Source organism: Neolamprologus multifasciatus, chromosome 1 (assembly GCF_963576455.1).
Source record: "Neolamprologus multifasciatus chromosome 1, fNeoMul1.2, whole genome shotgun sequence".
Classification (NCBI taxonomy): Eukaryota; Metazoa; Chordata; class Actinopteri; order Cichliformes; family Cichlidae; genus Neolamprologus; species Neolamprologus multifasciatus.
The window spans coordinates 27,757,473-27,769,177 of NC_140439.1; the positions used below are offsets into that span (position 1 = coordinate 27,757,473).

The following is an 11,705-nucleotide window of genomic DNA, read 5'->3' on the forward strand; positions in this document are numbered from 1 at the left end:
CTCCACAGTAACTTATACCTGCTGTATATACAATGTACAAAACCCAGGAGGACGCTGGCACTGGGTATAGATTCAATCCTATACTGCCCTCTGTTGCTCATTTCCTTCCCATTATTAAGTACATTCCCTGGAGTTAAGTGTCAAAGGTTGTCCCTAAAACATTTTGCATAAGAATAACAGTGTAATTTGCTAAGATACAAGAAACTTGAGTGTGGCAAAGGGATAATGACGTTAATTCAGTTTATTTCAGACTGCCTGAGCAAAAACAAAGAGCTACAGTATGTTCTCCAGCCGAGCTAATGTGACTCATACACTAGTTTCATCAAGGATTATTAATAGAAGAAAATGTAGACAGCAGATTGATTTATAATCCTTTCATTCCTGTGGCCAGTACAACAGCTGTTAGAACATTATAGTCACTGCTTTAAAGTTTGACCTGCAGGGCTAAAAACTGAAGTAAGCTTTTGTTTGATTCTTTACACACAGTGAACAGATTTAATTATGTATCCTTGATCTGCACAGTTTACACCCTGGTAGCTATAGACATTTAAAAGAGTAAGTAGATGGTTAGAGACTTTTTCTTTAGGAAAATTAAAGCATCCAAACCTTTCTGATGCTACACATTATCAAGTCTGATAATGTGTAGCATCAGAAAATCAGAAAAAATACATTTGTCTTTGCAAAATCTTATTGGCAAAGATTGATGTTTTACAGTCAATGTGAGTTAGTTATAATATTAGTTATACAGGCAATATGAGTTTGTTGTTGTTGTTTTTTTCTCTTTTTTTGGAGGGGGGGGGGGGTATTAATGAGCCTGCTATGTGCTTTTTTTATGCCAAGGGTTTAAATTTATTAAAGTTATTTGTATAACTGTTTTAGGTTAGTTATTAGAAATGAACATAATCTTCACATAAGTCTGTCTCCATGAATTAAGAGTTGTGACAGAACCCAGTATGTTGACTTTATTTATTTAACTTTTTTCTCAGAGGTCAGACTCCTGAAACATCAGAGCTCAACTTTCTTCAGAAGGCTCAGATGTTGGAGACCTATGGGGTCGACCCACATCCATGCAAGGTTATCATTAAGATTTACAGTAAAGTGAACCCTAACATGAATGATTGAATGTCATTGTGATTTAAAATGTTAACTCAAATCCATGTTTTTTTACAAAAAACACGGATGTGCTGTCAGGATGTGTCTGGGAACCCGGCTTTTTTGGCTTTCACCCCTTTTGGATTCACTGTGCTGCAAGGAAACAGGAGGGTTCACTTCCTCAAATGGTGAGTAGAGATGAAGAGTTGAAACTTCACTTGATAATCATATTCATATCAAAGGTCTGTACTAGCAAGACAGTGACTTTATTTTCAATAAAATCTTCCCATCAGTTGCAGAAAAAGCTCAAATATGAATTAAGCATCAAAAGACTTTAACATTTAAACTTATTTTAAACTTTTATGCCCATGAATATATCAGTTACATTCCACTTCAAAATGACCTCAGTGCTTTAAATAAAGTAAAGGACAAATAAAATCCTAAACATAATACAATTTCACGCATTGTTGGAAAAAAACACACAAAGTACAGTACAATTTTTAAAATATTGTGAAATGTGATGCAAGAGAGTCCAAAGAAAAATAAAAGTAACCAGTGATCCATACAAGAAGATCATACAACAGTAACCTTTGTAAGACCGCAGAGAAAGCTACGAGGTTTTCACAGCATCTGACTTGTTTTGTTGTTTCCAAATCAGCGTTTGAGCTCTTGCAAGTTATTCTTGTAATTTTCTGTTTGTAATCAATGTGTTTAAACTTTTCAGCACAGAATTGAATCACTGTTAGCCGTGTTAATTTACCTACAGCTCTTAATATTTTACAGCCTTTTTTGGTTTATGTTTCTCCTTTCTTTTGCTCACTTTCTCCCCTATTCTTTCTGGTCTGATTTCTTTGTTACTCTGTTTGGTCCGTCTTCTTTATTTTAACCTCAGGGAGGAGGTGACCAAACTTAAGTTTGAAGCAAAGACGTTCCATATATATGCAAATCAGAAGGAGGTATGTGTATTCATTATTAAAACTCTGCCTATTCTAGCCTGTGGAGCTCAGGAAGTTAAATGAGTGCGGCCGTGTTTTATGCATGGAGACTCTGCCACTGGGGAGCCACTGTACTATATTCTTAATGCGGAAATAAATGAGGAAGGATTTGACAAAAATGTGATAGGTTAGGTTTTAGCAGACAAAAGAGTAAAATAAAGACACTGTGTTAGAGGCGGTTGATGTTTAGATTAGAGGGATTATTTCTTTGGGGTTTTCTTTGGCTGATTGGTTACAGTGCCCTTTAAATATATCTGTATAGACACCTTCTCATATTCTAAAACTCAATGTAGGCTTTGGTTTGAATGAGAATGTAAAGCCTTTAGATAAAAAAGAATGTTGCTTTCATCACAAATATGAGTTAATATAGTGGACTGGTTGCAGGATAAGAAGATCATACTGACTTACTTTGCACCTACACCAGAGGCCTGCAAGCATCTTTGGAAGTGTGGAGTGGAGAATCAGGCCTTCTACAAGTGGGTAAAATTACATACAAAAACTGAATAGGTATCTTTTCATTTAAGCTTATGACTGTATTTATGGTTTTTCACTCACAGGCTGGAGAAGTCAAGCCAAGTCCGCACTGTGTCCAGTAGTAACCTCTTCTTCAAGGGTAGTCGCTTTAGATACAGGTATCAACATAACAATATGTTTATTGCAAAGCATCATATGAGAATACTAAGTACAATTGGGAGTTTTCAGTGCTTGCCATAGTGGTCACGTTTCTCTGTTTTTTAGCGGAAAGGTTGCAAAAGAAGTAATGGAACAAAGTGCTAAAATTAAGAGAGACCCCCCGGAGATCCACAGGTAACAATCATAACAATCATGCATTGATTAAATTATGTTACAAATTGCTTAAGCTCTGAATGCACTGTCACATGTCTTTGTTTGGGGCTTTATGCATGCATGTGTTTTCTCACAGGGCTGGTATGGTGCCTAGTAGGAGCTGTCCATCCATCACTCATGGCCCTCGTCTAACGAGTGTGCCAAGGACCCGACGAAGAGCTGTGCACATTTCCATTATGGAAGGTAAACCGCACAAACACAAGAGCAAAGTGTAGCTGAAGCTCTCACTGTGTTGGTGGAAGTCATGGGAGTCAGTTCTTAAGATGTATTTGCAAGTGTGCAAAAAGATGGCTGTTTCACCAATAATTTTACCTAGTACATGCCCATACTATAGCATTGTTTGGTCAGTGATGTTAGTCTATTAGTGGATGGTTACTATTAACATGCTGACATCATAATATATCATGCATAATGAAAATTTTGTGGATATAAATTATTTGCTATTGTTACTTTATGAAATACAAGTGCTTTTATTGGGCTTTATAAGTGCACAAATACTGCACATGGATCATTTTAGACTGTTGGTAGCTAGGTAACATGATGGCGTCACAATATCTATAGGTAAGTGATGGCTGTGATGGTAGAGCAGGTTTTCTACAAACTGGAAGGTCCACTGTTGCTGTCCCCGGCTCCTCCATACTGAACCCTGATGAATCCATTGGAGTGTGAGAGTGCTTGTGAAAGTTAGATAAAACACTAAGACATAGATAAAGGCACTGTATGAATGTTCATGTGACTGGGTAAACGAGACTTCTAGTATAAGGTGACACGATTGCTCACACTGAAGAGAAAGGCGCTATAAAAGTATTCTTCTTCTGGCTGCTCACTTTAGAGGGTATCTGCCTCTATTTCACCCTATCCACAGGTCGTCGTCTGTCACACCAGCCCTCTGCACGTCCTCCCTGACTATATCCATGAATCTTTTCTGTGGTGTTCTTCTTCTCCTGCCAGACAGCTCCATTTTCAACACCCTTTGTCCAATATATCCACTAGATCTCCTCTCTTAAACACAGTACCTGCACATCCAAACCATCTCATCCTTGCCTAACTTTGAATCGAAGCCGCTTGATCTGAGCTGTCCCTCTGGTATACTAATTTGTAATCTTGTCCATTCTCTTTGTTCCCAACAAAGAAACTTCAGTTCTGCCACGTCCAGCTCTGCCTCCTGTCTTTTTTGTTAGTGCTACCATCTCCAAACCACACATCATAGCAGATATCAGTACCATCTTGTAAGCCTTCCCATTCACTTTTGCTGCTATCCTTCACGCAAATCACCCCCTGACACTCGTCTCCACCCACTCCACCATACCTGCATTCTCTTCTTCACTTGTCTTGTGCACTGTCTGTTGCTTTAGATGGTTAATCCGAGGTGCACTATAAATCTATCCCATAAGAACCATCAGAGTTCTAAGAGGAACCTGTGTGCCATATTTGGTTGCTCAAATCCTGATAATACAGGAGGTATTAAATATGTTGCTATAGCTCAGATCGTTTTAGTTCATTTCTTTTCCTTTAGTTTACTAATATAAACACTTTATCCACTGTGCTTTTTTTCTTGTTTAAACATATAAACTCTTCCCAGTTAGGCCAGGTCTTACTGTAGCTACCTAAACTTATTAGCTAAATTGCTGATTTCCATTAAATGTGGGGCCCTGGTGTTGAGGCATTACACTTACCTCAAAATATAGATTTTTATTATCTTTTAAAAAATCATTTTATTGGTTAATTTAGAGATATCACAGTCTGTCTTATAGTATGCCCTGGGGGATCAGTCCCCCAGGGCACACAAGAAATCACTGTCTTAATCCTGTGATTTGATCTGGGTTGCACAGCAATGGCACAGCATTTTTTTGAGGTTCCTTATAACACTATCAGACATAGCTGTGAGTACCTGCATGGAGAAAGAGCGCAATCTAAGTGCTTTTCCATGTTAACAGCCTACCTACTTGCAAATGTCAGTCGCTTTCTCTGTATTTTTGTGAGATCTCACTCTTTCTCTAATGGGTGTGCTTTACTGAAAAGTGCACACACTGCTGTGCCCATCAGCAACTGGCCTCAGGTATTATTTTGACATGAGAAAGTCATCCTGTCAGTTTATAAAGGGCACTTACCATCCTGCCTTTCCTCCAACAGGCTATTAACCTTTTGCCAATGCTGCCACTGAGAGTAAGTTTACTCTTTGCCGATCGGCCTCAGTCACACTAATAAACTTACAACATAGCCTGTCTGCAAAAAAAGAAAAGCAAATAGAAAAAAATGCATTTTATCAAACCAGCCTTAGTTCTTGTCCTGGACTCTGACATTGCATCCCAGTGCATCAGCAGGGAAGCAACCCCCCTGTGTTTTGTCGTGTTGCTATATTTGTACTGGTATTTCAACTGGCAATGATATCTCAGCCTGAAAAAAGCTCCTGCTGTCAGGGACCATGCTGTGTTTGTCACAGCCGACAGCAGGAGGGGAGGTCGAGGTGAACTGTGTCACAAGGGGACCACATTCCTGGGCCTTGTCTTTCACTCTGACTGTCTTTCTATTTATCTACCGCTGTCAGCCCGCCTAACAGCATTTGGGAGCTTACTGCATAGAAGGGAGTAGTGCTGCTTAGCTAGACCAGTCGCAGTTGGAGACAAAGACAGACAGCAGACAGGCAGAGTACAAAGAGGCAGTTTTAAGATTTAGAAAGCGAACGGATAGCAGTTGAAAACGTGTAGAAATTCAATTAGAAATAGTGCTTTTGCTGTTGTGTAATCATGGTGAAGTGTTTGATCCGCATCAAGACCAAGGTGAATGTTCATCTGCGTATGATCAACCATTGTTATCGGGATGTGAAGGTGCGTGTGCTGTCTTTGGGACCCAGGCTTTTGGGCAAGGCTCTGGGAGTCCTTCCCCTTTTCCCCGCTCTACCGGGGGGATCTTCAAACTCAGGCTCTGGACCTGGGTTGAGACAGGAGTCCAGGGCTCCTTCTAGGCTAGCTGTTCCACTCCAGTTACATGGCTGCAGCCTGACAGGCAATCATGCAGGTAAAAATCAGGCTGGTTTTGTTGGATTGTGATATTTTGTGATAGATTTCCTGATTTTTAAAACTGATTTTCTTTGTGGTTATATTTCAAAAAATGACAGCATTAAGTGACTGTGTAAGACATTGCTAAAATCTAATGTGATAGATAGAAAGTTTGCACTGTGATGAACCTCCAAAAAGCAGCTGTGAGATATGAGAACTGAGTAAGTTCCTAGAAGACATCGGTTTTATGTTGCATGCTTACTTTGGGGTTACAGTTGCCATTTGTATTTCCTTGGACATAGATTACATGATGTGAAGGCTAATTTTCTTCTGCATAAGTTGTGAAAAGCTAGCCATTAAAAAGAAATCCAGCTTCCCTTATGACTATATTAGCATAAGAGATGTCAGCACAGTGTTAAAGAAAGCACAAATGTACCAGAATATTCTGGCAGCTCAGCAAGCCAAGCTCCAGAGGCTTGTGGATACTTTGCTTCAGAACTAATTAATAAGGAACAAATGAACGTAATTTCCCTTTAGACCTCCTCTTTTATGTGCTATAAGGGACAGGTTCTTTATATCCACTTTTATATCTATAACTTTCAGACATAATAAGCATGTCTTTTCCAGGCATCTACTAGTTATGTGGATATTCATGAGCAACTATTAATTGCTGCATACCTATAAAAACTGTCTATCCAATGCAATGGCACCTACATGTGTGGACTCATAAAGGTAAAGCTGTTATTTCCAATAAATGGTAAATGGCCTGCATTTGTATAGCGCTACTTCCTAAGGACCCCAAAGCGCTTTACACTACATTCAGTCATTCACCCATTCACACACACATTCACACACTGGCGATGGCAAGCTACATTGTAGCCACAGCTGCTCCTGGGGCGCACTGACAGAGGCGAGGCAATATTACCAGATCAGCCTGCAAAAACAACATGATGGATAGTCTGTAAGTCAGTCCTCCATTCTAGGTATTTTAATACCGCCTGCTTTCAGAAGAGAAAAACAATACAAAATGATGCCTTAACAGTCAAGTAGGTTTGCAATCTACAGTCTATTTTATGGGGTAGTGGTTCACACATGAAAGATCCATAGTTCAAGTTCCTACTGTACTCTAAGTGCTGTTTTCCAGGCTGGATAAATAGGAGGATTGCATCTGGAACGGTGTCTCGCACAAAATCTGCGCCAAATAACACATATGGATCCATCTACATCCACGCACTGGGGACAGACAACCTCTCTATGTTTAAGATTAGGGTTAAATGCCAATGCCAGACAGTCAGAGTGAAAGACAAGGCCCAGGATTAGGGTTGGGGGGGGGGGGGGGGTCTTCTCTGTATTAATGAGAGTCTTTAGTGCTTTTTAGATGAAACTTCGTTATTGTCCTGGATCCCACATCTAAGAAAAAATCCCTTTTTTAAGTGGTGCAAGGAGCACCAAACTTCTTTCAGGTTATTGAATCTTATGAACTCCTGTCTTTCCCTGCTGTTTGTGTCAGGTTTGGAGTCCCTTCGAGACAGTGCTCACTCCACACCAGTGCGCTCAGTTTCGCATGGCGACTCCTTCATGCCTTCAAGGAGCCAGACGGTGGATGGCAGTGAGGCAAGCACGTCAGCAGTCATCTCAGATGAGAACTACAGCCCCTCTGACAGCGTGCTGCCTACACCCGTGGCAGAACATGGAATGGAGATGCCTTTGGCTCGTCACCTCAATGGTGCACCCTGCAGCATTGACGAGGAGGAGTCAGAGGCAGGGACATCAAAAGAGGGGCAGGCCACAGAATTTGGGCACAGCAGGAGAGAACAACGTATGGTCAAGAGGAGGCCCGCAACATCTAGTGAGGTAGAGGAGCTCAACAAGTTTATCCTGAGCGTGTTGCGTCTCTTCCTGGTTACCATTGGACTTCTGTTCGCCCTGCTGCTGCTTCTCATCATGCTGACAGAGTCGGACCTGGACATTGCCTTCTTAAGAGACATCCGCAAGACACCTGAATTCCAGCAGTTCCACTTTGAATACTTCTGCCCTCTGCGGCGCTGGTTCGCCTGTAAGTTACGATGGATGGGAGGTTTCCTTGTTAGTGAGGCAAAGTGAAAACAGATCAAATGACTCAACAAAGGCCTCCGCTCATGGAAATTGGATACAGATAACAGACAGGTCAGAAGAGAAGGCAAGAGGAGAGAAATGGAATGGCTCTGTTCCTGATTTCAAGCTTCTCACAGGAATAATCCTGTCACAAGCCACGTACTGTCCCCTGAAGAGCCTTGTTTATTACGTTCGACCATCACTATGAGGAAAGGAAATGTTACTTTAGAAATTCAGGTCATCAAGGTATTTTATTTTTTCACAAAATCACAGGAGCTGGGTTTAATTTGAACACTGTATCAAGTATGCCTGAGTTCTCTTCTTCAACCACAGATAATAGTTGCCTTTATTTTTTTATTAATTTATATGTTGTATCATCACTGTAATACAAAACGATCTGAGGTGTTGGGGTGCAACTGAGAGTTTAAGACATTTAAAAGATTTAAAAACGGAGGGCAGACTATATCATCAGTTTTTTATATCAAATCAACAATATTCATGGTGATTAAATGTAATTATGGCTGCTGTTTTCAGGTGGTGGGCTTAGAGAAAGCGTGAAATTGATGAATAAGCATTACTGAATGTAGATGAGTCCTGAGTCAAACGTGTTTGCAAATATTATAGTTTTATACGATTCTTAGGCAGATGCAAATAGACGTTACACATTTCTCTAGATGTACTTTACAATCCCAGATCTGGAACATTCAATTTAAAAACACTGCTAAATGACTAGTTGTAGTAGCTTTGTGACACGGGTGTGTGATGGTGCTGCCCTGACAGAAGACTTTATTAGCGGCCAAACATCTGCTGACAGTTAAAGTGGAACTGTTAAAGTTTCATCATCCAATGACTAGAAATTAAGCCTTTTTAAGGATATAAATAAGTAATGGAGTTTATAGGTTTACTGTTTAAGAAATAGCAGCCAAATAACTCTGATAACTCCAACGAACTTCTGTGCGTGAGGAACAGTTGTCACTTTGCTGTAGTTACTTTTACAGTAGTTATAAAGGTGATGGGACTATGTGAGCTAGCGCTATAATGGTAGTCAAGTGTCTGGTCAGTTCTTTGACTACTGCAATCTGTAGGAGTAGTTCATCTTGATGTGCAATACTGTTAATATAAAAAAGCAGATCCTTTCTATCAAGGGAAATTTGACTTTGTTTTACCTTTGTAAAGTGCAAATATTAGTGCAATTTTCCAACAGTAAATAGTTAAGAGTTTGTTTTTAGTTGAAGACCCATGTTGAGTGACTGTCATTCACCTTTGTTTAGCTCTGCTGTGTTAAAAAAACAGTTATGCATTTATGTGTAATGGCTGAATATATTTAAATCATTTTTGTACCATCTTGTTAACGCACCGACAGTTCCTCACAGTGACTTTTAATGTACTTGAAGCTGTTTTTCGTTTGTTTTTGTTACAGTGGATCTATGGTTTTCAGCCCTGCACTCACAAATGAGCCTAAGATAAGTCATGTTTACGTCGTTCTGCAACCTTCATCAACACCAACCAAAGAAACCTCTGTTGTCCCATACTTCTGTCAGTTTGTGTCAACAGATGGCAAAATAGTCTGCTGTCCTTCTCCGGCCTTATTTCTTGTATTTCACAGGTTAGCCTACAGTGTGTCTTTACAGCCCAGAGCAACAGAATCAATTCAAACTATGAGGTCAGTTTTCACTCTAAAAGTATTTGCCCTTTCAACAAGCCTACAAGTGCTTAGGATGCTGTGTGTATACAAGGAGCAATCAAAAGATTTTGTGGCTCTGCCCATAAAAAAGCAAAAAATCATACCTGATATCAGCTTGGCTCAGGTCACATGTTGCACACATCTGAACGTCTTTCAGTGCTGTTGACATTTTGAGAATGCTCCCTGGAAGTGGTGTCTGACCACTTGCACTTACCTGTGGGCAATGTCATCAAGGACCTCAAACTCACGCAGAGAGCTAAGATGAACTTTCTGTTTTCACCGAACCATCATGTTCACTTTCATCACTAGAGATGAGAATCGCAACTCAAAGACCAAACAGCCAACAGTGTTCAAACCTGCAGGCGTCACAACAGTTCAGGAGCTGACCAGTCTATTTTTCATGAAGTTGCACACTTCCCCCAGGGTCGACACCGGGTTGTCCCTTTATGCCCTGAAGCTTTAAAGGGAGCACATTTGAAGTAAACCACCTCAGCTGTGGCAACAGCCAGAGATCCATGTATGCCTTCCCAATTTTGTCTCCCTGAAAAGTTCCTAGATTCCAAAAATGAAATTCAACTTCAAGGGTTAATACTTTCAGACCCTGCGAAGCGGGTGAGCAACAAGCCAATTTTTTTTAGAGTTTTTGCCCCTAATAAAATCTTTGTGGAGCTGCAAAACATATTCAGACCTTATAATGAACATGACACAGCCTGTTAGCTATGGATTATCAACATTAATAACTGATACAACATGCAGTAGGGATTTATATGAATATAAATATATCAAATAAATATATGTAACCTTGTATTTTTAACATTAATACCATGTTTTTATTGTATTAAAAACGTTTAGAAATTTGTTAACAAGAAATAAACATTTTTAAAAACTACTTGCATGTAAAAGCCTAGAGTCCAACCTCTGTTTGGGCAAATTATTCAAACTGAAAAAAGTCTATTTTAATTGTTAGTTTGAATTTGAATTATTATTTAGATAATTGGCAATGAAAGAAAACAAACCCTAAAAACATAGCCATTGCTCATTTTCATTTCAAAGTATTTTTTGTCATAACCACACGCAGCTCCGCAGCTGCAAGCTGGAGTCCCGTAGAAGATAAAATGCATAATCACAAATGTGCAATTGATAAATTAATGCTTTAAAGCAGGGATGTCAAATTTATCTTACATTGTGGGTCACATTAAAGCCCATGCTTATTTTAAGCAGACCAGTGAAACTCCCCTTTCTGTCAGTGTAAAGAAGTTTAACCCTTAATCCCCGAGATATCTCAATATCAGAAGAAAGTGAAATTTCAACAATGTCTTTCAGTTTTTCTGCATGATAAAGAAATGAAAGAAATCTGTCAATATGACTCTTTGGACTTAAATTGTAAGAAATAAATGCATGAAATTACATCTCACCGCCCAAACTTAATGTAATTATCAAACAAAGTGACCTAATTTCTATCAGGTATGGTTTATACACTTTTTTTTTTGGCAGAGTTGCAGAATTTTTGGATCGCACCTGGTATGGTACAACATGCTGAATAGACATATGTCATAAAGCATGAATTATGTATGCAAAAAAAGAAGACTAATACAGGCAAGTGACTACTTAGAGGATTTCAGTTTTGCAGGTTCCTGTAGGTGATTTAGAAAGTTGATGTGTTCAAATCTTATTCAAAGTTAACACAAGAATCATTGCTTTGAGAGTTGCTGTAGTGTTCAATGCGGAGCTTTAAATGCTGGTTTTATTTTTGTACCCGGAGCGAAAAAACCAGAAGTATTAGCACCAGTGTTTTCCCCTTTTAGTACAAAGTTCAGAGAACAACATAAGCATCTAATGAAATATTTATATTTTAATTTAAAAAAACAAAAACACAAAAATAGATTTTGGGGTCGTTTTCAGACTTGACTTATTTAACCTCCTAGGACCCAGCGTCCACATATGTGGACATGACATTTTGGGTTGTCTAGACCAAAATACTAAATTTTCCTCTAC

At 39.4% G+C, this 11,705-nt stretch overlaps 1 protein-coding gene across 1 annotated transcript in view; it reads left to right on the plus strand.

Annotated features, from left to right (window-relative positions):
- The window catches only part of LOC146525908 (FERM domain-containing protein 5-like), an 86,080-nt gene extending 74,814 nt beyond the window's left edge, over positions 1-11,266 (plus strand). The window contains exons 7-14 of the mRNA XM_085167917.1: positions 987-1,074; positions 1,192-1,280; positions 1,985-2,048; positions 2,472-2,563; positions 2,645-2,719; positions 2,826-2,894; positions 3,010-3,116; positions 7,443-11,266. Of these exons, the coding sequence (XP_085024043.1) occupies positions 987-1,074; positions 1,192-1,280; positions 1,985-2,048; positions 2,472-2,563; positions 2,645-2,719; positions 2,826-2,894; positions 3,010-3,116; positions 7,443-8,035 (1,177 nt within the window). The 3' untranslated portion in view covers positions 8,036-11,266. The remainder of the gene's footprint in view (positions 1-986; positions 1,075-1,191; positions 1,281-1,984; positions 2,049-2,471; positions 2,564-2,644; positions 2,720-2,825; positions 2,895-3,009; positions 3,117-7,442) is intronic.
- The last annotated feature ends 439 nt before the right edge of the window (positions 11,267-11,705 follow it).